This window comes from Eretmochelys imbricata, chromosome 13 (genome assembly GCF_965152235.1).
Source record: "Eretmochelys imbricata isolate rEreImb1 chromosome 13, rEreImb1.hap1, whole genome shotgun sequence".
Taxonomy (NCBI): Eukaryota; Metazoa; Chordata; order Testudines; family Cheloniidae; genus Eretmochelys; species Eretmochelys imbricata.
Genome location: NC_135584.1, coordinates 39,056,443 through 39,082,860, shown reverse-complemented (window position 1 = coordinate 39,082,860; position 26,418 = coordinate 39,056,443). Strand labels below are relative to the sequence as shown.

Here is a 26,418-nt window from a genome sequence, read left to right as displayed (position 1 = left end):
ACTATGCTTACTTCAATTACTGGGGACAAGGTACCATGGTGACCATCAGTTCAGGTAAATACAATTTCTAAATATCCTATAGTATGAAATCTAGAAACCTGAAATGATCTTGAATAACTTCTGGAAATAGATCACCAGGATTTTTTTTCTTTAGAGTAGAGCAATTCAGATGAAATCAACCCACAGGTTAAAGAATATGGAGGTATTAAAATAGTATCTAGTATCATGTAGAAATAGTTAAAATGTGATAAAATTGGAATTAAATACAAAGGGGTGACTAGAGGCCAAGTGCAGTCAATTGGAGTCTTTCTGCTGGCTTTGAACATGCCCCAGAAGAGAGAAGGCTTTTAGTGCTAGAGAACTCAACAAAAATCTCTTTGTGTAACGAGTACTTTGATTACTGGGGCCAAGGAATGGTGGTCACTGTCACATCAGGTACTTGTAACTTTTAATCTTTTCTTTCCTCTCTTCCAAACTTAACGAGGCAAAAGGACTGAATTTAGAGTGACTCAATTTTCGTAAATTTGAAAGGTGGATTTTGTTCCAAAGTGTGTCAGAGTTAGAATATTATAGAGTGAAGACTAGAATAGTTATGGGGTGAGGATAAAAATGATTAGTGGTGTGATTAAAATGACCATTAGAAAAAATAACTATTTGAAATCATTCGAAAATGGGAATGGGTTTTTGTGCGACCCTGATAAGAGATTTGAGCAATGTGATTACTATGGCTTTGACTACTGGGGTCAAGGAACCATGGTCACTGTAACAGCAGGTAAAAATTTCTAATCATTTCGAACTCCAAAATGTGTGCATGAATGTTCTAGTGACTTAACAAATATTGAGTTTGATCGAAAGCCGACTCTAATCAAGGGAAAGATTGCCATTGACTTCCCACTGAGCTGGCTCTGGATCAGACCCAAGAAAAAAAGAAATAGCACTTTATTTGAGTCTGTAGATTGATTCGGTATTAGACGAGATGAAATTTCATAGATTCCAGTGACTATAATTCACTATTAGGTAAAATTAGACTGAAGGCAGTGATCATAAATAAGAATAAATGGTCAAACATTTATAGTCACTAAAAAAAATCTACGTTCTTTGTAGACTATTAAGAATCTGGAGGTAATTATAAGGGAAACTGAGAGAAAATCCAAGATAAATAGTTATAATCAGAAAACTGAGATGAAAGACAACTTGTCAGACTAGAAATGTTGGTATATCGGGGTTGGCCCATTAAGTGTAGAAGTCTGTCTAAATTAACATCTCTGTGGCTAAAACTAAAATGAAATTAGTAGGAGGTTTTTGTGCAAACAGCACAATCAATTTTATCAGTGTGACTATTATGATGCCTTGGAGTACTGGGGACAAGGGACTATGGTCACCGTCACTTCAGGTAAAAATTTCCTCCTCTTTTCCAATCCCTATTACCACTAACTGGTTAAACTGATTAATCTTATAGAATGATCGAGTTTTGAGACTCACGAGTAACTCCTCATCCCCAAGTCCTTGAGGGTTTTTTCATAGGGGACAACGCAATGGGGGCAGAAACAAACCTGAAATGATAGCTAGTATAAAAGGGAATTAAATAAATAACGTCAATAAATGAAGGGGTCTGGACTGGGAAAGTCAGCGAGTTTTAGCCACCTAGGCCATGAGTTAGAACCACTGTGACTACAATGCTTTTTACTACTGGGGACAAGGAACAACGGTGACCGTTTCCAGCGGTAAGTTAGCTCCTCATTTTTATGTGTAGTATTAAGTCATTGGTGAGCAAGTTAAACCAGTATTCTCCTTAGGAGGCTGCATTTTTTCAAACCCAGAGGTTAGGTGCTGCAGAGTTTCTTAAACATCTGTTTAAATTCCGCATCGACCTGTCCCTCCCTTAGCAAAGTGGCTTAATTATAAAACAGAATAAACCTTCAAAAATTCTATCAGAAGGTAGAGCCAGACCCTAGAGCCTTTGAAGTAACTGGCAAAACGTCCACTGATTTCAACCAAACCAGGACTTGTCTTTTAACCAAGATTCTAATGAACTCTGAGGTTATTGCTTAGGTTAACAGAATAACTGTCTTTCCGTCTACGACCAATTCGATTACCGGGGTCAAGGGACCCCGGTGACAGTAACAACAGGTAAATTCCAAACTCTACTATTTCTCTTCTGTCTTGTGGTCTAGGCTGTAGTGAACAGTGTTTTTGATTTATGAGGGTCTTTTATTTTTCATTTTAAAAACAACTCTTTAAAATGTGGTTAGAGCCACAATCGGGGATAGAAATTTCTCTAGCTCCAAATTTACAAGGGCACTTCTAAAAGTCTTGAAGAGTTTGGGTTTTTTTAACTAATGCCAGGGTTGGGTGAGAGGTCCTGGTCAGAATCAGTTTAGGTTTTTGTACGCTGTCTAATGGAGACTCTAGCAATGTGATTACTTTGACTACTGGGGCCAAGGGACCATGGTCACCGTCACTACAGGTATGATTTTTATTCCTATTGAAACGGTTATTTTTTAATTCTGAGATTTTTTTAAAAATTAAGTTGGAGGGGGGTAGCTTTTCCAGTTTTCCGTTCCTTTGGGTGGGCTATTCTCAGTGATATGGAGGGACAAAGTACTAATTCAATCCTCGCTAAAGAATGCCTTGCTCCTTAAAAATGGGTTTAATTTTTTGGTTCTGGTCTTAAAATCATTGTATGGGGGAAGTTTATGTACAGCCAGAGTCCAATATTTTATTTCTGTGGGCTTCGCTTACTGGGGACAAGGGACTCTGGTGACTGTGACAACAGGTAAGGAGTTTTTTTATAGTGTTTTATTACTTAGATATCAATTGGAGATCTCGAAAACATGCAGTCTGAGGCAGCATAGAAAATGCATTGGTTCTGTTTTGTTGGCCAGGGGAACAGAGTCTAAACTTTAACTCTGAATTACATTAAAAAGAATTTGGGTTTGGGGGACGATTGGGCAAGTAGAAAATCATTTGAGAGAGAAAACTTGATAGAATTGAGAGAGAGACCTGAAATTCATTGCATCTGAATCTTTAAGTGGCTAAATATCTCTGTGAAGCTGGCCCTTGATCAAGCTATTTATCTGTCTGATGAGGACAGGAGGATAAAATTATAACGAGAAGGTGTTTTTAAAAAAATAACAGATTACAATTTTTTAGACCGAATCAAAAATGCTTCTAATTTGGTATTTCAGGCAGATTTAGATGTTTCTCCAGTTCAGTAAATCATAAACTAATTTTAAAAAACAGGTCCCTAATCCTATTAATCTCAGTTAGTTAATTAATTGTCTGGGCAAGGTTATTGTAAAACTCCAGCATAGACTTGTCCCAGTGTGATAACTGGTTTGAGTACTGGGGACAAGGAACTATGGTCACCGTCACATCAGGTAAAAAATAATCTTTCTTTTGTAACAATTCAGTCATTTGAGATGGTTGTTGCCTTTGCCAAGAATCCGACTCAACTCCTGTTGAAGTCAATGGGACCCTTTCCATTGGCTTTACTGGGACTTGGATCAAAACTCTAACCTGTCTTCCATACAGCCGATGCTCTGATATTAGACCAAAGACCATTTGCTCTGTTCCCTAGCAAATCAGATATCTTTTATCCCTTTGAAATTCTGTTCACTTTTTAATTTTGTGTTTTAATGTCTTGGTAAAATCTCTTTGGAGAGTGATTGGGTGGCAGCCTTTTAGAGAGAGGTTTGAATTAGGTCTACATCCAGAAATGGATTATTCTGATCATAGTCTCTTTGGCTGGGGCTTTGAAAGAGTCTTAAGATAGTTCTGCACCCATTGAATTTCAATGGGAGTTGGGCTCCTAAGTCCATTAGGCTCCTTTGAAATCCTTTGGAAGCCCAGATTCTTAGGGTCTGATCCAGAGCCAATGGGAAGATTCCAGCTGAGCTGGATCAGACCCTTCAAACTAGATTCTCAGTCTGTCTCTATAGTCTACTGACTTCAATAGAGGTTTGCTGATTTACACCACTTGGGGATCTGGCCCTAGTTCCTTATGATGGCAGGGCAATAAAACTCTCCCATGTTTGTTTTATATTAAAAAAAATTCTAAAGAAAAGGGTCAGGCATGTAGGTTCTTGTGAACCATTGTCCAATCAATGTGTCATTGTGATAACATCTTCGATTACTGGGGACAAGGTACCATGGTCACCGTAACGTCAGGTAAAAGATTTTAACCCTACGTTTTCTATATTTGTAAGTGTTTAGAAGGGCATAAATGGGAAGATAATCTAGTTCCTCTGGATAATGCAGGATTATCTCTTCTAGGGTATGGTCTAGGGTCTTGTCCTGTTTATATTTAACTATCTCAGTCACCTTCTTATTCTATTCTTTTAGTCATAAATGACAAAAAAAAAATAGGACAGGCTATTGATTGATTGACAAGGGTTTTAACTCATTGCCAGATTGCTGTTTTAATACATCAATTAATTAACAGTTGATTTTATTAATCCAAATAAAGACATGAATGAATAACTAAATAAGGATTTTCTCTGTGCATAATAATGAGGAAAGGCAGTAAAAAGTCTGACCTTCTAAAATAAAAATATTTCCCTGCTAGGGTATTTAATTGTAGTCTTAAATTAATACCAATTAGATAAATGATATGAGTTTTAATGGCATCTTGTATTTTAATGCTTAACTTGAATTTAAACATGATCATGTCTTTCTAGGATAAATTTTAAAAGTATTTTAGATCTTCTAAGCCCACCAAATACATAGTAAAAATAGTGACTCATTGCATAGATAAGGTATTTGTGCAGACTCCCAAAAGAGGCTGATGTGGGGGATAACTATGCTTTCTACAACTGGGGACAAGGAACCCAGGTCACCGTTACCTCAGGTAAATCAATATTATTATTGCTTGTATGTCTAATAGTGAGGGAAGGCGGTTCTCTGTGTGAAAAGGGCCCCATTCTGCAGTCTGTGGTCTCCCAAAGTCCAAATGAGTTTGGGGGTATTGTTATGTCTGCCGATCATAAATCAAACCTCTCTCTATTCCTATACACTCCTACCTCTCTTTCTCACTATCTATCTTTCTTGCTATATATCTCATTTTATCTAATCTGTCTATTCAACCTCTGTCTCTAATCTCTCACTCTATTTTTTGCTATCTAATTTATCGATCAATGTATATAGTCTATCTGTCTCTGCGAGCTCCCTGGGTTTCATATCTATCTATTTATCTTACATTTCTGAGGATAAACTACCCTCCTCACAATAACACATGTAAAAACTTTAAATTTTGCCTTCCCCTGACCCAACCTTCCGGCATTAGAGACTGCAAATCTGATTTAAACTTTTTAACATGACAGGACTGAGTTTAGAAATAATTGCCCAATTGATTTCTCTGTTAATATTCATTTATTGGTCCACAGGCCAGGGTTATTTAATTTTTTTTTCTTCACGTTATTGCTGCTGAAAAAAATAAATAATCAGAAGCAATAAGATTAGGAGGGAAATTTCACTCAATTGAAATTTCAGGCTCAGATGAAAAATACTTAGCAATAGTTAAAACTAAATAATGACTTTCATTAAGATTTAAATTCTTAAATGCCTACGTCGCTGTTGAAAATTGAGTTTAGGTTTATAGATCACTTTGTTGCTTTTGAAAATTGTACCTATTTGTCTAATGGACCACTCTAATAGAATTCAGTAAGCATTTTTAAAGACAGAGACAAATATTTCATGTTTTGTTACCACGGGGGAAATGATTAGAAAGCTTTTTTGATAATTATTAAGCTAATAAATGTTATGGGGAAGATTATTTCCTGACTGTCATATTTGCCCTGGAAAATCTCCCCCATAACTTTGATTACATGCTTCATTTTAAAGATTAATCTAACAAAAGATCTATTTTCCTCTGATGGTGCAAACCACGTAATTATTCTCTATACGGACCTGGGGGCTTTCAATGCACTTTAGATCAAACTGGGATTATGAAAGAGGTTTAAGGGGTTAGATGTGGAACTTCCAATGCCTTTCATGTCCAATTCAGCCTCAGTCCATTATAAAATGGGTGCTGACAATTATTAATACTTTTAAAAAAGAAAGAGATTTTTGACACTCTGACTCCCATTAAGTAGTACTTTACTCCTGGAGCAGTCATGTTCAAATCAGCAAGACCACTGCTGGATTAAAGTGCTACTCAGTGTGTCTCCGAATCTGAATTCACAATAATGAATAAAATAAAATAAAAGTGTTCCTTGAGTGTAGAACCAAGATGGCCGATTCTAGCCTACAGGGGCCTTGGGTGGTTTAGCCTCCAGCTGGCAGAGGTTTGTTTTTCAGTTCCGTTTATTTTTAGACCAATGTTTCCTTAAATAACCTTTCTGGTTTCAAAAACATCACCCCCTTGGAGTCAGTTTTGCATGATAGGCCAGAAGGTTTCAAACAACAAAGTCACATCTGTTGGGTGTGAAAATAAAATCTTAGCAGGTGGCAGAGATCAACATGTTGATAAAAGTCTTGAGCTAAATTAAGCTATTGTTGTTTTCACTAGACAATATTGGCTACATCTCCCTGCAAATGACTTTCAATGATTATTATTTTGCACAAATCTACTGCTTTGTGTTAAACAAGAATAATTTCATTCTACTTTCCTCGATGATCTTTTATTAAAAGAGAAAAATAGATTAGCAATTTCTTAGTTAATCTTCCTTTTCAGAGAATAATTTATTTGTGATTTCCTAGTCTATCTTATAATGAACAAGAGGAATAATAAAATCATAGAAATGGAGGGCTGGAAGAGAAATCAAGGCGTCTATTCCCCACCCAGCCACCCCCAATGCTGAAACAAGATTGATGGTTTCACAATCTGTGTAGTAGTTTGTTCATTTAGTTATTTAAAGTTTTCTAACAGGAAACCTGAGGGAAGTTTTGCTAGGAATTTGTGAGCATGTGAAGTTGAAAAATAGATATTACTATTTAGCCAGATTTATAATTAATGCAATTAGATAAATGTACACACTTTAATGCAGTCTAATTTTAACCGATAGTATCGGATCTATCTATAAATTTGAATGAAATAAAAGTAATTAGATTGATCAAAAACTTTAATCTAAAATAGAATCTTAAATCAATAAAAATAGCCTAACTGTATTTTTAGTCATAGAATTAATTAGATTCATTAACAAACTTTAATCCAATAGAATTCAATCTATAAAATTAATTAGATTGATAAAAAAGCTTTAATCCAATAGAATTTTTTATGAGTAGAAACCAAAAACCATCAACAAACATTTAATAAATTACTTGATTTTAAATTTGATATCGAAGACCCACCGCTGAAAGAAAATAAACCTGCATTTGCTTTAAATGAAGTTCAGTGGCAGAAATTTTATCATTTTCCAAATCAAAACTTTATGTGATGTTAAATCATATACAAGTTATGTCAAGGAAAATTATTTTAAATGAGAATTTTTTAAATAACTTTGTGTTTCATGAAAATATTTGAACATGTATTCAAACCCCAATTCAATTTTAAAGAGAATATTATCAGCCATGCACTTCCATTTGAGATATTTTTACCAAGCCATAAAAATTACTTGGAAGACAAGAGATATTTAAGAAAAAATATCTACGAGGCAATTAATTAATCCATCATTGGAAATGGAATGTCAAGAAAGACATAAAATGGCATCTCAACAGAGACTCAGTTGGTAAGAAACCTAATTATCTTTTTGAATATTTATCTAATGATGTTAAATGGATGCAAAAGTCCTTTTATTTCCCCACTAAGACTTGTGCTCATTTATTTGCATTCCAACAATTTAGAAAATAACGTTAGATTTTCTTTGAAAGACAAGTATACCCTGCATATCTGTAAATCCATATTGATGAATACTTTGTTAGAAATAATTTCAGGGTGGCTGTAGATATCACTTTATTAATAGACAGTTTGTCAGTTAATACTTATATAGGGATCAAAAGAAAATATTGTTCATTAATAAGAAATGGACAGTTAATTATTTATACATCATTTTGGAATTTTGATTTGTTAATATGATTTAGGAACTAATCTTGATTTATTGGTAAAACACTTAGTTTATTGAATTACTAATAGTATATTTTAGAAATTACTATTGATTTCGTTAATAAGATAGAGCCTGACAGATGATGTTCATTTTAATGCTATATAGTTCAGCAGTTAATTTTCTCTAAGAATTATTTTTTATAATACTTGTGTGCAAAAATGAGAAGGGTGGTTCTGAATTTAGCTGAAGTTAGTCTCAATGTTTATTTGAGTATATTTTCCAAGTCAATATCTTTGTGTTTGTCTTTCTGTGGTGGCGTAAAATCAGAGCGAGAGACCAGTGAACTGAGCTGATTTTAAAGAGTCAGGATTTATTTTCAATTATTTTGGCAGTCCGTAGGGATTTCAGACTCATTTCCCTGAGGAAAAGGAGGGAGCTAGAGCTGTTGACTTGGATGAAATTAGAAATGCAGTTTTTACTTTAATTTAGGGAGTAATTTGCTTTTTCTTGAGGGGGGAAAAAGGCAGATTATTGGGAATTTAAATGAAATGAACGTGCCTGCCTCTGTTTTACATGCTTTTCCTCCCTCTCATTGACCTGTTTTAGCACCGTGTAAAGCTTAGAGAATCTATCCCTTAACTTAATTAAAATTCACTCCTGGAGTGATTCATAGGTTAGCCGGATATTCTAAATACTAAGTAACCTTATTAATCGAATATTTCTTAGGCACCGGGTACAATGGAAATACGTAATTAATTAGAAAGATTTCTTATTTAACTAATAGATTTTTTTAAATTCACAATTTAATTGAATAATTGACTAAATAGAAGGCTACTGATAGATAGAGGTCGGAATGGTCCCCCGGTGTGGCTCGCTTCTGTTGGGCCTCTATCAGCACCGGGCTGGGTGAACAGGGTCCCGGACCCCGGTGGTACCGGATCCCCCCTAGCTGGGTCTGTAACAGCACCGGGCTGGGTGAGCAGGGTCCTGGTCCCTGGTGGTACTGGATCCCCCCTAGCTGGGTCTGTAACAGCACCGGGCTGGATGAGCAGGGTCCCGGTCCCCGGTGGTACTGGATCCCCCCTAGCTGGGTCTGTATCAGCACCGGGCTGGGTGAGCAGGGTCCTGGTCCCCGGTGGTACTGGATCCCCCTTAGCTGGGTCTGTATCAGCACCGAGCAGGGTCCTGGTCCCTGGTGGTACTGGATCCCCCCTAGCTGGGTCTGTAACAGCACCGGCCTGGGTGAGCAGGGTCCTGGTCCCCAGTGGTACCGGATCCCCCCTAGCTGGGTCTGTATCAGCACCAGGCTGGGTGAGCAGGGTCCTGGTCACTGCTGGTACTGGATCCCCCCTAGCTGGGTCTGTAACAGCACCGGGCTGGATGAGCAGGGTCCCGGTCCCCGGTGGTACTGGATCCCCCCTAGCTGGGTCTGTATCAGCACCGGGATGGATGAGCAGGGTCCCGGTCCCCGGTGGTACTGGATCCCCCCTAGCTGGGTCTGTATCAGCACCGAGCAGGGTCCTGGTCCCTGGTGGTACTGGATCCCCCCTAGCTGGGTCTGTATCAGCACCGGGCTGGGTGAGCATGGTCCTGGTCCCTGGTGGTACTGGATCCCCCCTAGCTGGGTCTGTAACAGCACCGGGCTGGGTGAGCAGGGTCCTGGTCCCTGGTGGTACTGGATCCCCTCTAGCTGGGTCTGTAACAGCACCGGGCTGGGTGAGCAGGGTCCTGGTCCCCAGTGGTACCGGATCCCCCCTAGCTGGGTCCGTATCAGCACCAGGCTGGGTGAGCAGGGTCCTGGTCACTGCTGGTACTGGATCCCCCCTAGCTGGTCTGTATCAGCACCAGACTGGGTGAGCAGGGTCCCGGTCCCCGGTGGTACCGGATCCCCCCTAGCTGGGTCTCTATGAGCACCGGGCTGGATGAGCAGGGTCCTGGTCCCCGGTGGTACCGGATCCCCCCTAGCTGGGTCTCTATGAGCACTGGGCTGGGTGAGCAGGGTCCTGGGCCCTGTTGGTACAGGATCCCCCTTGCTTGGTCTGTATCAGCACCAGGCTGGGTGAGCAGGGTCCTGGTCCCCGGTGGTACCGGATCCCCCCTAGCTGGGTCTGTATCAGCACCGGGCTGGGTGAGCAGGGTCCTGGTCTCTGGTGGTACTGGATCCCCCCTAGCTGGGTCTGTAACAGCACCGGGCTGGGTGAGCAGGGTCCTGATCCCTGGTGGTACTGGATCCCCTCTAGCTGGGTCTGTAACAGCACCGGGCTGGGTGAGCAGGGTCCTGGTCCCCAGTGGTACCGGATCCCCCCTAGCTGGGTCTGTATCAGCACCAGGCTGGGTGAGCAGGGTCCTGGTCGCTGCTGGTACTGGATCTCCCCTAGCTGGGTCTGTAAACAGCACCAGGCTCGGTGAGCAGGGTCCCTGTCCCTGGTGGTACCGGATCCCCCCTAGCTGGTCTGTATCAGCACCAGACTGGGTGAGCAGGGTCCCGGTCCCCGGTGGTACCAGATCCCCCCTAGCTGGTCTGTATCAGCACCAGGCTGGGTGAGCAGGGTCCCGGTCCCTGGTGGTACCAGATCCCCCCTAGCTGGGTCTCTATGAGCACTGGGCTGGGTGAGCAGGGTCCCGGGCCCTGTTGGTACAGGATCCCCCTTGCTTAGTCTGTATCAGCACCAGGCTGGGTGAGCAGGGTCCTGGTCCCCGGTGGTACCGGATCCCCCCTAGCTGGGTCTGTATCAGCACCAGGCTGGATGAGCAGGGTCCTGGTCCCCGGTGGTACCGGATCCCCTCTAGCTGGGTCTGTCACAGCACCAGGCTGGGTGAGCAGGGTCCCGGTCCCCGGTGGTACCGGATCCCCCCTAGCTGGGTCTGTATCAGCACCAGGCTGGGTGAGCAGGGTCCTGGTCCCCAGTGGTACCGGATCCCCCCTAGCTGGGTCTGTATCAGCACTGGGCTGGGTGAGCAGGGTCCCGGTCCCCGGTGGTACCGGATCCCCCTGCCTAGGTCTGTATCAGCACGGGGCTGGGTGAGCAGCATACCGGTCCCTGGTGCTACCGGATCCCCCCTAGCTGGGTCTGTATCAGCACTGGGCTGGGTGAGCAGGGTCCCGGTCCCCGGTGGTACCGGATCCCCCTGCCTAGGTCTGTATCAGCACGGGGCTGGGTGAGCAGCATACCGGTCCCTGGTGCTACCGGATCCCCCCTAGCTGGGTCTGTATCAGCACTGGGCTGGGTGAGCAGGGTTCTAGTCCCCGGTGGTACCAGATCCCCCTAGATGGGTCTGTAACAGCACCGGGCTGGGTGAGCAGGGTCCTGGTCCCTGGTGGTACCAGATCCCCCCTAGCTGGGTCTGTATGAGCACTGGACTGGGTGAGCAGGGTCCCAGGCCCTGGTGGTACAGGATCCCCCCTAGCTGGGTCTCTATGAGCACTGGACTGGGTGAGCAGGGTCCCAGGCCCTGGTGGTACAGGATCCCCCTAGCTTGGTCTGTATCAGCATCGGGCTGGGTGAGCAGGGTCCTGGTCCCCGGTGGTACTGGATCCCCCCTAGCTGGCTCCGTGTCAGCACCGGGCTGGGTGAGTAGGGTCCTGCTCGCCGCTGGTACCGGATCCCCCCGCTAGCTGGGTCTGTATCAGCACTGAGCAGGGTTCTGGTCCCTGGTGGTACTGGATCCCCCCTAGCTGGGTCTGTATCAGCACCGGGCTGGGTGAGCAGGGTCCTGGTCCCCGGTGGTACTGGATCCCCCCTAGCTCGGTCTGTAACAGCACTGGGCTGGGTGAGCAGGGTCCTGGTCCCTGGTGGTACTGGATCCCCCCTAGCTGGGTATGTAACAGCACCGGGCTGGGTGAGCAGGGTCCTGGTCCCCAGTGGTACCGGATCCCCCCTAGCTGGGTCTGTATCAGCACCAGGCTGGGTGAGCAGGGTCCCGGTCCCCGGTGGTACTAGATCCCCCCTAGCTGGGTATGTAACAGCACTGGGCTGGGTAAGCAGGGTCCTGGTCCCCAGTGGTACCGGATCCCCCCTAGCTGGGTCCGTATCAGCACCAGGCTGGGTGAGCAGGGTCCCGGTCCCCGGTGGTACTAGATCCCCCCTAGCTGGGTATGTAACAGCACTGGGCTGGGTAAGCAGGGTCCTGGTCCCCAGTGGTACTGGATCCCCCCTAGCTGGTCTGTATCAGCACCAGGCTGGGTGAGCAGGGTCCCGGTCCCTGGTGGTACTAGATCCCCCCTAGCTGGGTCTGTATCAGCACCAGGCTGGGTGAGCAGGGTCCTGGTCCCCGGTGGTACCGGATCCCCCCTAGCTGGGTCTGTATCAGCACCGGGCTGGGTGAGCAGGGTCCTGGTCCCCGGTGGTACCGGATCCCCCCTAGCTGGGTCCATATCAGCACCAGGCTGGGTGAGCAGGGTCCTGCTCGCCGCTGGTACCAGATCCTCCCGCAAGCTGGGTCTGTATCAGCACCGAGCAGGGTCCTGGTCCCCGGTGGGACCGGATCCCCCTGCCTAGGTCTGTATCAGCGCCAGGCTGGGTGAACAGGATCCCGGTCCCCAGTGGTACCAGATCCCCCCTAGCTGGGTCTGTATGAGCACCAGGCTGGATGAGCAGGGTTCTAGTCCCCGGTGGTACCGGATCCCCCTAGATGGGTCTGTAACAGCACTGGGCTGGGTGAGCAGGGTCCTGGTCCCTGGTGGTACTGGATCCCCCCTAGCTGGGTCTGTATCAGCACCGGGCTGGGTGAGCAGGGTCCTGGTCCCTGGTGGTACCGGATCCCCCTACCTAGGTCTGTATCAACAATAGGCTGGGTGATCTGGGTCCTGGTCCCCGGTGGTACCGGATCCCCCATAGCTGGGTCTGTATGAGCACCGGGCTGGATAAGCAGGGTTCTAGTCCCCGGTGGTACCGGATCCCCCTAGATGGGTCTGTAACAGCACCGGGGTGAGTGAATAGGGTCCTGGTCCCTGGTGGTACTGGATCCCCCCTAGCTGGGTCTGTATCAGCACCAGGCTGGATGAGCAGGGTCCCGGTCCCTGGTGGTACCAGATCCTCCCTAGCTGGGTCTCTATGAGCACTGGGCTGGGTGAGCAGGGTCCCAGGCCCTGGTGGTACAGGATCCCCCTAGCTTGGTCTGTGTCAGCACCAGGCTGGGTGAGCAGGGTCCTGGTCCCTGGTGGTACCGGATCCCCCTACCTAGGTCTGTATCAACAATAGGCTGGGTGAGCTGGGTCCCGGTCCCCGGTGGTACCGGATCCCCCCTAGCTGGGTCTATATCAGCACCGAGCAGGGTCCTGGTCCCCAGTGGTACCGTATCCCCCCTAGCCAGGTCTGTATCAGCACTGGGCTAGGTGAGCAGGATCCCGGTCCCCGGTATTATGGGATCCCCCCTAGCTGGGTCTGTATCAGCACCAGGCTGGGTGAGCAGGGTCCTGGTCCCCAGTGGTACCGGATCCCCCCTAGCTGGGTCTGTATCAGCACTGGGCTGGGTGAGCAGGGTCCCGGTCCCCGGTTTCATGGGATCCCCCCTAGCTGGGTCTGTATCAGCACCAGGCTGGGTGAGCAGGGTCCTGGTCCCCAGTGGTACCGGATCCCCCCTAGCTGGGTCTGTATCAGCACCAGGCTGGGTGAGCAGGGTCCTGGTCCCCAGTGGTACCGGATCCCCCCTAGCTGGGTCTGTATCAGCACTGGGCTGGGTGAGCAGGGTCCCGGTCCCCGGTGTTATGGGATCCCCCCTAGCTGGGTCTGTATTAGCACCAGGCTGGGTGAGCAGGGTCCTAGTTCCCGGTGGTACTGGATCCCCCTAGCTTGGTCTGTATCAGCACCGGGCTGGGTGAGCAGAATCCTGGTTCCTGGTGGTACCTGATCCCCCCTAGCTGGGTCTGTATCAGCACCAGCTGTATCAGAGGATTCCTAGCGGTTCCAGCCGTCCTAGCCCATACTGGTATGAAGGTTGCCAGGTACTGTTTTGTTCTGTATAAGACTCTGTCTTTGCGGGGCTCGATCTGAAGGGTTTGTCCTTCTCTGGTTCCAGTTCCCATCCTTAGTAATTCTGGGCCAGCCCCTGGCAGGACACGATCTGTTCACATCCTGTGTGTACCAACTCTCCCAGTGAGATCTGTCCCATTTGGGGCTGGGACAGTGCATCCCTTCTTCAACCCATTCCTGGTCTTTGTAGCAGGCTGCTTTTGGACATATATAGGGGGTCCCTTGTTACCTGCGGCCCCCTTGTCGTACTGATAAAAGTCTCCTGGTTTCGGAGGTCTGGGGGCTGGTTTGGGTCAGAATTTGGCCAGATATTGGTCTCCTCCAATCTGAGCTTTTGTTCTGGGTTTGCCAGAATTTGGTGATAGAAAGAAGGTGAAGGAGACAAGAAACGAGTTTCTGGGCCATGTCCCCAGTTGCTGTAAACAAGGTGTCCCTTCATTCAAATCAGTGGGGCCAGATTCCCAGGTAATGTAAACTGGCTGAGGTTTCTGCTTTGTGAGAATAACAAGAGTGAAGGAAAACTGGTGGGGAAGGGGAAAAATAGTGAGATGGAGAAGGAAGGAAAGAGGCGAGGAAAGCTCTGCAGAGACATTGCTCAGTGTAGAGGATACACTCATATGTTTGTGTTTCTCCAAAGAGCTCAGGTTCTCCAAAGGCTTTGGGCTCTTGGAAGCAATGGGGACTCAGTGGGAATTTGTACCATCCAAACATGCTGGACTGACCATCTTTTACTGCACATTTTAAAGCAAGCATGGGGCAGCAAATCTTTAGCTCTTTCCACGGGGTTGCCTGGCTCACGCCTCAGCTCTGCGTTGTGCCCGGTGCTATTCATAATGGGAGGTGGCTTCCAGCCAGGCTGACCCTTTGGGCAATGCAGAAAGATGCCACTTTTTCAGCAGTGGTGCACCATGGGAAAGTGGTGGGGACAGAGGTTTGCACTGGCTGGGTTGGCAGCGTAATGACGTCGCTGATCAGGGCTCTGCTGGGGTCGAGTGACTAATTCAGGAAAGGGGGACTCAACCACCAATGGACAACTGATCACGGACTTTCAGCATATGGCTGTTGGGAACCATCCATTGATCTGAGGGGGAGAAGTTGGTGTAGAATCTCACTCCATTCCTACAGGGCCAGAGAGGCCTTGGAGTCTCCTCACAAGCAAAGGGGTATTGAGGCATGTCAAGGGAACTGGGGCCATACACACAAGAGGACTGGGCCATAGATGCATAAGAGGAACTGGGGCCATATGCAAGTATACAAGAGGACTGGACCATATATATAAGGAGCTTGGGGCCCTATTTCTGTATACAAGAGGGGGGCTGTGCCATATATACAAGGGAGCTGGGTTCCTATGTCTGTGTATATGGAGTGATGGGCCATATGTCTGTAAACAATATGAACCTGGGGCCATAGATGACAACTTTTAAATCAAGCTTGGATGTTCTTCTGAAAGATCTGCTCTAGGAATTATTGTGGGGCAGTTCTCTGGCCCGTGTGAAACTAGATGATCACAGGGGTCCCTTCTGGCCTTGGAGTCTATGGATGTTCAAGTACATCAGGGTTATACGTGCACGCAATGGAAGCTAGGACCTTCAACGTGGGGACGTCACCCCCAGGAGGTTGCCCTTTCCTAGTGATTCATCCCAGGGCGATGCATATCTGAATGTGGGATAACACTTGCTTTTTTCTCCCCCTAACCAATCAGCAATTCTCTTTCTCAAGTTCAGCAGCTTCCCTACATGCCCCATGGTGGTGCTTTAATGTCTCTTCTCTGCCCTTCTCCCACCCCCAACCTTTCATTGTTTTGATCCTCAGCGTCCCCAGCTGCCCCGTCTCTTTTCCCGCTCTACCCTTCCTGCGGGACCGACACGAGTCAAGATCCTGTCGCACTGGGCTGCTTGGCAAAGGACTTCCTTCCGGACTCAATCACTTTCTCCTGGAGTGATAACAAAAGCCCCATCACCAGTGGCATCAAGGAATTCCCCTCGGTCCTGAATACAGCTGGGACCTACACTGCCACCAGTCAGCTATCGCTCCCTGCCTCCACAGCACAAGGGGTTTTCTACTGCTCAGCCAAACACCCAAATGGGAATACGAACATCACAATAATTCCACCTCCCCAGTGTTGTAAGTAGTTTCATTCTCTTCTTCTGGACAATATACACAATTACTTACAACCCAGCATGGAGTCACTGGATAATTGCAGGCCTTTCGGCTATTACATCTAGCTACTTTGGGGAGAGGCTCATTAGAAAAGCACCAACAGAGCTACACATAAGAAAGAGTGGGTCCCTATGTTTCCTAGGGACAGGACTCCTGGGTTCCATCCCCAACTCTGGGATTGGAGCAGGGTCTAGTGGGTTAGAGCAGGGAGGCACTGTGAGCCAGAACACCTGTGTTCTGTCTCTAGCTCTGGGAGGTGAGAGGGGTCTAGTAGGTCAGAATAGGCTCAGGACTCCTGGGTGACTCTGGGAGGGGAGTGGGGTCCAGTCGGTCAGACTGGGACATGGGAGAGAGGACTCTTGAATTCTCTTCTCAGTTCTGGAGTTTAATGTTGACCACATAAATGGGAACATGTTAGCTCCTTCGTGGCTGGCCATTCTACCAGAAACTCCATGCTCAGGGTCTGTGGGGGTGGAGCTTGTGATTGTGGGTGGAGCTTATGAAGGGGACACCCCTTTGCAGTCTAAGCACTGTTCTGTAGTGGAAGGTGGTTTAGGTTGCAGGCCATTCAGCTACTGGCTGATAGCAGAGCCCATCAGATGTAAAGAAAGAGACACAGGCCCTGCAGCCCCCATACACACACTGTCAGCTTTGCATATTCTGCATTCTGGTGCCAAGTTCACATGTGATAACTGTCATTCCCACCCCTTGCTTTTGTCTTTCATGTTAGCACCTGACGGAGCCATTATGACCATCCGTCCCCCATCCAGAAACCAATTCCTAGAGCCCTATAAAAATTCCACAATCATCTGCCGCGTTACAAACCTCTGCAGCCAGACTGCTACCTTCACATGGCTGAAGGATGGGGCACCGGTCACCTCTGGAGTCACCACTCATAGCCCTGTCTCCAACGGCCCCACTGGTTATTATACCCACATCAGCCAGCTGTCTATCTTGGAGAAAGATTGGGATGCCGACCGCAAATATAGCTGCAAGGTGGACGCCACGAATTTCAGCGAGATGATTAACACTAGCAAGTCTTTCGAGTGTGCAAGTAAGTTGTGACCTTCAGGGGTTCCATCCCTCTCTGAAACGATCATGACCCATCCCCCAGCTCCACTCAGGGTGTGTCCATGTAACCCGAGGGCCAAGTGCTTTCCAAGGGCTCATAACCCATATTTAGGGCCAGGTTTTGAAAATAACTCCTCTCCCAGGGAGCCCTTCTGAAAACTCTGTCCTTAACTCTCCCCTAGCGCACCCCTAAACATCCTTGATTATTCTGAACAGCGTAGATCCCCAGGAGAGACTGTGGTTAGGGCACATCTTAGCCTCTCTGGGCCTCTGTTCCCCATCAGTACAACCAGGATAAACGCATCTCCCTCTCACTGGGATGTTGTGAGGTGCTCAGATACTAGGTAATAGGAGCTATATGTATATACCATAGATAGATCAATAGATTATTGCTTTCAAACTCTTCTGTGTTCTACCAAACCAAAAAACAGCCCTGTGTGAATTAGCCGCTGGACCTAGCACAAGAAGAATTGAAGTTAAGTAAGCAATGGGCCACCGGGGCATGGGATGAGACCTCTAAAATTAATACAGGGATCCCTCCTCTAGTGCTGAGATGCAACCACAGGGGAGAGGCAGCTGCTTATACAGGGATCCATCGTCCAGCAATGAGATACAGCCACCTCTGCGGGGGGTGCAGGGGGTCTAACAGCCGTACAGCGAAGTTGTAGAACAGCTTAGGGCAGGAGGTGAGGAACACCTCATCCCACATTAATATTCCCTCCTTCCCTAGAAAAATTAATATTAAGGGAAGCTTCTGGCTCACTGAGTTGATGCCCAAGTGTACTGGGTAGGGGCATCTTCTGGACATGAAGAACAACACAATTCTTTTAAAAATTACACAGCCCACGGGTAATCGAATGAGAATTCTCACCCATCTCTCTTTGCCTCCCAGTATCTGACGACTGTTCCCCTGACATCGAAGTCCAGGTGATCCCACCTACTTTTGCTGATATTTACATCCGCAAATCAGCCATACTGACCTGCAGGGTCATTAACATGCAATCCACGGAGGGGCTCAACGTGACCTGGAGGAGAAAGGATGGCAAGGAGCTGAAGACCAGCCTCGGAGAACGTAAGGTGCAGAGCAACGGCCGTTTCAGCGTGGATGCCACAGCCTCCGTGTGCGCAGACGAGTGGGAGAGAGGAGACTCGTACATCTGCAAAGTGGTTCATCCAGAGCTCATCTTCCCCCCTGAAAAGACTTTGACCAAACAGCCTGGTAGGTGACCCTCTTCCGTCAGCTTGGTTGTGCTCACAGCTGGTCATTACTGACCTGGGGCCACATATTTCGTGGGGTGGGGGTTAAAATACCCATCAGAAGGGAAAAGAACTCTCCTTCCTCTAACAGTTTTAGGCTGAGCTTTGCAATGCTATCAAAGGGCTCTGGGTGTCCAACTCCCATTAGAAATTAGTAAGAGTTTGACGTCCAATTCCTTCGGGTGACTTTAGAAAATCCCACCCTTGGTCTGTATCTCTAGCTAAGAACTCACCCCCATCACCTCCCAGGCCGTGTAACCTTCAAGCATTCCCACCTAAGAGCAGGCCAGTGGTCTATGCAACCCACCATGGCAGAGAAACCCATGCAAGTTCATTAATGCATGTCCATTGTATTGGACCAGGGCCAGGAGCCATGAGTCCAAGGACCCCTCGGTCAAGCGAGGTCACTTGTTCATTCTTTCTCCAACTCTCTCTCTTTGTACAGTAACCAACAGCCACGCTCCATCCATCTACATCTTCCCTCCTCCCTCTGAGCAGCTGGCCCTCCGCGAAGCTGCCACCGTCACCTGCCTGGTGAAAGGTTTCAACCCCCCTGACCTCTTCATCAAGTGGCTGAGCAACGGCGAGGAGCTGAACGCCTCCAAGTACATCAACACCGAGCCCATCCAGGAGTCCAGCCAGCCACCACTGTACTTCGCCTACAGCACCCTGAACATCAATGAGCAGGAGTGGAACGCCGGAAACACCTACACCTGCTTAGTCGGACATGAGAAGCTGCCCCTGCAGGTGACCCAGAGGACCGTGGACAAGTCCACCGGTAAACCAACCTTGGTCAATGTCTCGCTGGTGCTGTCCGATACCGCCAATACCTGCTACTAACCGTCGCGCCCTCCCCTGCCATCCCATCCCCCATTGTGCCTCTCACTCCTCCGACTGCTGTTTGGAAGGGGAGAGGTTACATGCCCCCTCCTATATGTGTGTAAAATAATGGTGTTTCTGGAATGGAAAATCGTTGGCTGCATATTTTAAAAAAAAATTAGAAATAAAGTCAATTTTGGGAAAAAAATGGAAAATATTTAAGTCATTTTCTGGGGAAAATACCATGTGATGTGTCCCCAGAGATGGGGAAGGGGTTTCCAAGAGTTCATTGCCCAAATGAAATGGGAACTGGGCACTCATGTTTGCACTGCAGTCATGATTCTCATATCTCTTCCTGTCTGTCTGTCTTTCTCTCTCCAGTCCTCGCTCCCTCTCACAACCTTCTCCTTGCTAATCTCATCTTTTCCACCTCCCTCTCATGCCCCTGAACACAATTAGCTTGAGCCTCAGTTACTTAATTCCTGCTGATTCTCAGTGACTTTGGAAGAGAGAGTGGAGCCAAAGTAGCTTGAAATTCCCTTTCCATTCCCTATATTCTCCTGGTCTCTGAGCACCCTCGGGGCTGCTCTAACATACTCACTGCTTTCCTATAGGCCCTGGGAAGCAGACAATAGACACATCTGATAGCAGCAAGCACCAGCCAGACTGGACTGGACTAGTACTTCTGCAGAACCTTTACACCAATTCTCCATCCACCTGGGAGACCCTTTGCCCAGGAAGTTCTCTCAGGGGGTTCTTTCTGCCCACTTTAAGGTAACTTTGCAGTGCCAAAGTGGGGCAATTGAGAATCAGGCACAGTCTCTGGTATCCAATTCTTTCATGATTATCACACAAGGTGACAAGAAATACTCAGTCTCATACGCAATCTCTGGTGTCATTCAGTACACTCACAATCCAACGCATAGGCTCACATGAAGTATTCAGGTCTCACATATGGTTCTTGTGGCATTCGATGTATTCATGGTCAACCCACAGGGTAATCTTGGCACCTAAAGGTTCTTCTGGCTCATGGTTTCTCTTGAATGTCTGGTCTCCCAAGAAAATAAAAGATCAGAGACATAAAAACACATAACCACAATGATGTTGAATATATCACAATATTCTTCCATGCCCACTGGGATTTCCCTTTGAGGTGTTTTGCTGATGCACACAAATACCTGCACAATTTACTGTCAGAAGACAGGATACTGGGCTAGCTGGACCGTTGGTCTGACCCAATCTGGCCGTTCTGATGTAACAGTCAGCGTTTGTTTATCCATGCCTGGTAGACCTTTCCCTTCAAGTTGCTTTATAAAAACTTCGTGCATATGTGGCAATGATTCCATGCTTTGGGGCATTGCCTCTGTTCGTGATGAACCCTAAGGAGCATTGCACATACCCAGTAATCGTTTTATTCACCACTGAAAAACAGTACAATTCACAGCATCTATCACTTCATGACTCCAAAGTGTTCCACCAGTTTGCCAGCCAGGCATCATGTCCTCCACCTACTGCCTTTTGTACACTGGGGCCTTAGTCTATTTCTTAATAGGACAGGAACCCAGATCACCCCAAAAAAGACAATCACTCTCAAAGCTGGCCCTGATCAGCCACCAAGTTGGGGGAAAATACCCTGCTCACACAACTTAACAACCCAATGGTGGGCAGCGTTATGAGACTGGCATCCAGGGAGGGGTTTGCAGATACAGCTTACGATACTCTTATTAATCTCAAAATACATAATTATTTAGTAAAGGAGAGAATAAAGGTGCTAAGGAAAGGTATATGGGTTCTTCGGGCTCTGGGGTACTGGTTCTGATCCAACCCCACTTCAGAGGGATTAGCTGGTTCAGGAGTGTCAGAGAATGGCAGGGCATTTCCCCTCTAGGGGGCACCAGCTTTGATTCAGTCCCCAGGGGGCAGAGGGCTGGCTGGCTCAGGGCTGCAGGATATGGGATATGGGGCCTTTCCCCTTTCATGGGCACCAGCTTTAATCCAGCCACACATTTGCTAGATCAACAGGGTCGGGGTATGAGCTATGAGGTCTTTTCCTCCTTCGTGCACTGGTTCCAATCCCACCCCGGATTAGTAGTGACCCAAAATATTTCCTGTTACGTAGTGAGTGTCAGACCAGTTCTTAGTGCGATAGGTACCATCATTGCATCATTGCATCATTTCATATATAAGAATTTAGATAGGTGGCTAGTGGGGTTTGTATGGAGACAGATTCTGCAATGAGTTAATGGATAGGTAGATAAATAGATACACACAAGGGAAGGAAAGATAGATAGAAAAGTACTGCAGAAGGAAGGAAGGAAGGAAGCCAAACCTGCCAGGCTTACATGAACTGAAGGCCTTATCCAAGGAAGTTCTCTCTGCTAGCGACAGAGCGTTCTTGTTGAGTGTCTTAATTATCTACTTCCTGTCAATACAAATTTAAAAATTAGCGATGGTTGAAAAATATCTGTCTAAAATGCTTTAGATGGAAATTTAGGGTTTCGGGTCAAATTATATTTTTCACAAAGTTTCTGCTTTCCACAGCAAACTTTGATTTAATTTTTTGTCAAAAATGGAAGGTTCTAAATCCAAAATATTTCAACTCTGAATTGCTTTTTTGGTGCCTCATGGAAGCTGTAGTTCGAGTGCTCCCATTCTCCTCTCTGGGCCAGGCTCCCCAGCTGGATTTCATGTCCCATAATGCACTGTAAGCATGCCTCTCCTGTGATGCATTGCCTCTCCTTGAGAAAAGGCAAGACTGTGGTGCATCCTGGGAGATGTGGTCTGACCAGGGAGCCTGGGCTTTAGAATAGGATGGGCAAATAAGACTCCAGAACTACAACTCCCATGAGGCACCATGGTGCCATTTCCAAATTGAAATTGTTCCATTTTTGCATGCAACTTTTCAGTTTTCAAGCCAAACAAATTAAAAATTTTCCAATGAATTTAAAAAAAAATAATTCTGACCAACTCAAATAAAAAATGCCATGAACCCAACAGCATCTCTCACAGATGAAAATCCAATCTTTTCAGAAAACTCACTTTGCAATAAAGCTCCATTCCCCCCGCCCCCAACTCTGGGCTCAGCAGAATCTTTTAAAAAAAAGAGTTGTCCCACAACTACCCATGCTGAAGCCACAGTAAGACACCTCACTGCAACTTGGATACAACTTATATTCACACAAGTCCCTTCTTTGGCATGAAACGTAAAACTCGATCTTGACCATTAATGGTCATTCAAGATCTCATTGTCATTTCCCCCTTATCCAATTTCTATAGTAGGAAAGAGCGGAATATGAGATTTCCCACTCACCCAAGAGATTCAGAGAAGCTTTTGATCTGAATCATCAAAACTTTTGAAGTCTATTCATTGTCATTTTCCATGGTTCTCAGTTCATGAATCAAAAACCTTCATGACTTGGTCTTCTCCAGTCACTACCACAAACTATTCCTCTTCTCTGTTGTTCATTCTCCCATATGCGCCCTTGCAATACTAGCATGCATCCTTTAAAGTAGAAGTGTTGGCCAGAATAATGACCTTGCGGTGGAAGGGTGACCGGCACAAGGTCGATGAAACATTTGAGTCCCTCTTAATAGTCCCTCAGAATAGAATTTAGAGGTTGCACAAGCCCCTCTGCATAGAAATTAACATCACCCATTTTCAGTTTGCAACCAAGAACACCCAGAGACGTGCCTGCAGGGAGCAGAAATATATTCATTTATAGGCAGAATATATTCATACGTAACATTCTGTGGTCAGAGGAGAACATGCCTACAGACATACAGGTCTGCCAATATCCCCTTCTCTCTCTTCTCCACCCTTCAAAGCTTCAATCTGTATTTTTTATGGAATAATTTAGCCAAACATTTCCAAAGAAGCCAAAGGGGCTTGGATGCCCAATTCCCAATTAAAAATAAAAGATTCCCAGGAAATTGGCATCCAAATCCCTTGGGTTGTTTTGAAAAGTCCAGTCTTAAGTATTTCTATCTATTGCCATACACTCCCATCTGCTGTCGGTCTGTCTATCCATTCCCCAACTCCAATTCCTCACCCATGAATGCAGTGCAAACAAAACTCTCTACCTCTTAAAATATTAGCCATTAAAGGCACTTCAGAAACAGCCTCTTAAAAGCATGGAGAGAAATGAGCAATGTAGGAAATCCCACCCTTAGTCTCTTTTTTCATCCTTGCTATTGACGGTGGGACTATGGAGTTGCTTCATTGGATTAGGCCGTTGAGCTGCCAAATCCAACCTCCCAACTCCCATTGAATCAGATCAGGAGCTACCCAAGTGGAGACAATGGGCCCGGTCCCCAGCTGATGTAAACTGGCTGTATCTCCACTGCCTACAATGGAGCAATGCCAATTTACACCAGCTGAGAATCCAACTCTACGTCTTCCACAGGGAGGGGAAAGCCCTCCATTGAACCTGGCAGATAACTTGATCTGGGAGGGAATGGAAATGGCTTGACCTCCTCTGTTACCAACACCTCCAACCTACCTACTGGAAACTCCACCTAACCCAATTCCCCTCCCAACATGCTGCCCGTAGCAGTACTCAGAGATTCCTCCATATGATGCCACCCGACCGGTCCTTATCTTGTGTATGTGTGTGTTGTCCAAAGTTTATCTAGATGCGTTCGTGGATGCTGAAGAGGAAGACTTCTACAACCTCTGGACAACAGCTTCCACTTTTATCATCCTCTTCCTCCTGAGTCTTTTCTACAGCACCACAGTGACACTTATCAAGGTAAAGAGGCAATTTGTTGCTGCAGGAGGGGGAGGAGAGGAGAATGCCCTAGTCTAGACTGTGATGCATCAAGGGGAATGCGCTTGGAAATTGGGGTTGGAGCCTAAGGGAGTTAGACACCCAATTCCTATTGTTTTTTTAATGGGAGTCAGGCGCCAAACTCCCAGCCTGGCAGATGCACTGGGTATGCCAACTGGACCCAAATGAGATCGCAATAGTAGATTAGAGAGGAGGTTGGTTGCAATTGGTGGAGAATCCAGCAGGCAGGCAAAGTGAAGAGAGGGGTCCAAAATTCTAGCTTCTATGACAACACCGTCAACTGTTGTTCTTATTTAGGTCCCTGTAGCCCCATTGTGACAGGCACTGCACGCACGCATGGGATGCCACAGCCCTTGCCCCAAAGAGCTTGCCGTCTATTACTAGAGAAGGCAAAATTGTTTCCCCCAATTTACAGATGGAGAACTGAGCAATGAAGTGACTTCCTCAAAGTCTCACAGAGAGTCTGTGGCATGGGCAGGACTCTTGCGTCCAACCCAGTGTCCTAAACATGGGGCCAGCTGACTTCTCTGCTAAGCACTGCCAAAGTCAAACTCTAGATGCACCACCATGTAACTGAGGGATTAACCAAGGCTAGAGAGAGAGAGGTGGTTGGTTTTGGCCAAGGATGGTCTTTTCAAGGGAGCCTAAAGTCAATGGAATAAAAAATTGGCCTTTAAATTGGCACCTGTTGTTTAGTGCAAGCACATGTAAGCAAATGGTGTGAATAGATGGCATTGTGCCAACACCCATGTTCATCTTCTCAGTTGCAAATTTGCAGCTCCCATCAAAGCCAAGAAGGAAGGTCTTGCTCTGTCACTCATGGAGCTCTCATCCTGATCTCTAATAGTTAGAGACTAACTTAAAGCTAGAAGCATGTGGTTTAATATCCTCCCAAAATTATTATCAACATTGACTGTAACTCTGCATATTTTTGGTATCCACTTAAATATCCAGTCCAACCTAATCTTTGTGAAGTGCTTAGATACCACAACTAGGCTAGGACGGCAGCATGGCATAGTGGCTTGGGGCCAGATTTTCAAAGATATTTTGGTGCCTAAATCCCTTTAAAAATCTGGCCTTTGGTCACTGGGCTAGAACCCTAGAATCCTTGGATCTATTCTGACCCTGGGCAAATCACATCCACTCTCTGCTACTCTTCCCTCTCCATCTGGTGTCTGTCTTGTCTGTTTAGACTGTAGGCTCTTCAGGGCGGAGATGGCTCTTATTATATGTTTGTATAGTGCCCAGCATAATGGGATTCTGATCTCAGTTGAGGCCTTTTAATGCTACTATAACCGAAATCATTAATAATAATAATACAGGTGACATATAAATTGATATATTAATATGTATTATATGTATTAATTAATATTAATTAAGTATTAATATGTATATTATCTATGATCCCATCAGTTGCCTGGATGCCTGTAATCCAGGCAACTGATGGGATCATAGATCTCCAGAGGTTAGAAATAGGGTGTTCAAAGGTGCTCAAGTGGAATTTTGAAAGAAAACCTTTGTTCAACAACTCAGTATGCAAGGTCAAGTCCCATCTGACATGGGCAAATTCAGGAGTTTGTGCAGAGGTGGAAATTTGGAGGCCGAGATGAAACAGTGGCCTTAAAACATCCACCTGAGATTTTCAAATCTGCCTAAGGGTATTTAGACTTGGAACTGTGTATCCATATCCCTTAGCCACCTAGAAAAAAATCTCAACATCTGTTTTTCTGTCTCTTCTTCTCGCAAGTGTCCTAGGACCAGATTCTGGACCTCCTTACTCAGGCTGAGTTGTATAAGTACCTGAACAGAATAGAGTAGAATAAAACAGAATAAAATGGCACTGTGATGAAATTAATGGGATGGCAAGAAAAATAAGAAATTATTCAACATGAATAGGCTGGCAGACTTTGGAATTCAATGAATGAGACTTGTGTCCTACATAATGGTAATTTTACCATTGCAGGTGAAATAAACCCAACAGCCCAAGATCGTTCCAACCAAAGGAGCCCACAGAAAGCGATTTTCCTGAAGAACAGTTCCAAACTTTGCTCCACTCTGTCACCTGTGCAATTGTTGTGTTCACCTGCCTGTGGAATGTTCTCAGACTTCAGTTGAATGTAACTGGACTTTCTGTCTATTGTTTATGCTCTTTTATCTCCATTTTTAATGCACATTTGGGCAGTTTTTTATTTCTTTCTGTCCTGGTAATCTCTGCTTTATGCAAAATGCAATCTCTGCTGGCATAAGAAGTTGCACGTTAATGGAAATATGTAATCGAATTGCACAACTTGTCATTTCCCCGGACATTTGTATTTCTCACCCTGTACATATTTTTCATGTTGAAATAAAGAAATTTATTATGTTGACATA

At 46.0% G+C, this 26,418-nt stretch overlaps 1 protein-coding gene and 2 gene segments (V, D, J or C); all 3 read left to right on the top strand.

The window, feature by feature from the left end:
• Positions 1–26,418, top strand: part of LOC144273435 (immunoglobulin heavy constant gamma 2-like) — an 84,667-nt gene that overhangs the window by 856 nt on the left and 57,393 nt on the right.
• Positions 1–26,418, top strand: part of LOC144273762 (uncharacterized) — a 51,523-nt gene that overhangs the window by 660 nt on the left and 24,445 nt on the right. The window lies entirely within an intron of this gene.
• Positions 1–26,418, top strand: LOC144273437 (Ig mu chain C region-like). The segment is given in 7 exon segments: positions 1–54; positions 15,767–16,078; positions 16,845–17,168; positions 18,078–18,404; positions 18,888–19,220; positions 23,885–24,009; positions 26,012–26,418. Coding segments are annotated over 7 exon segments (1,449 nt in total).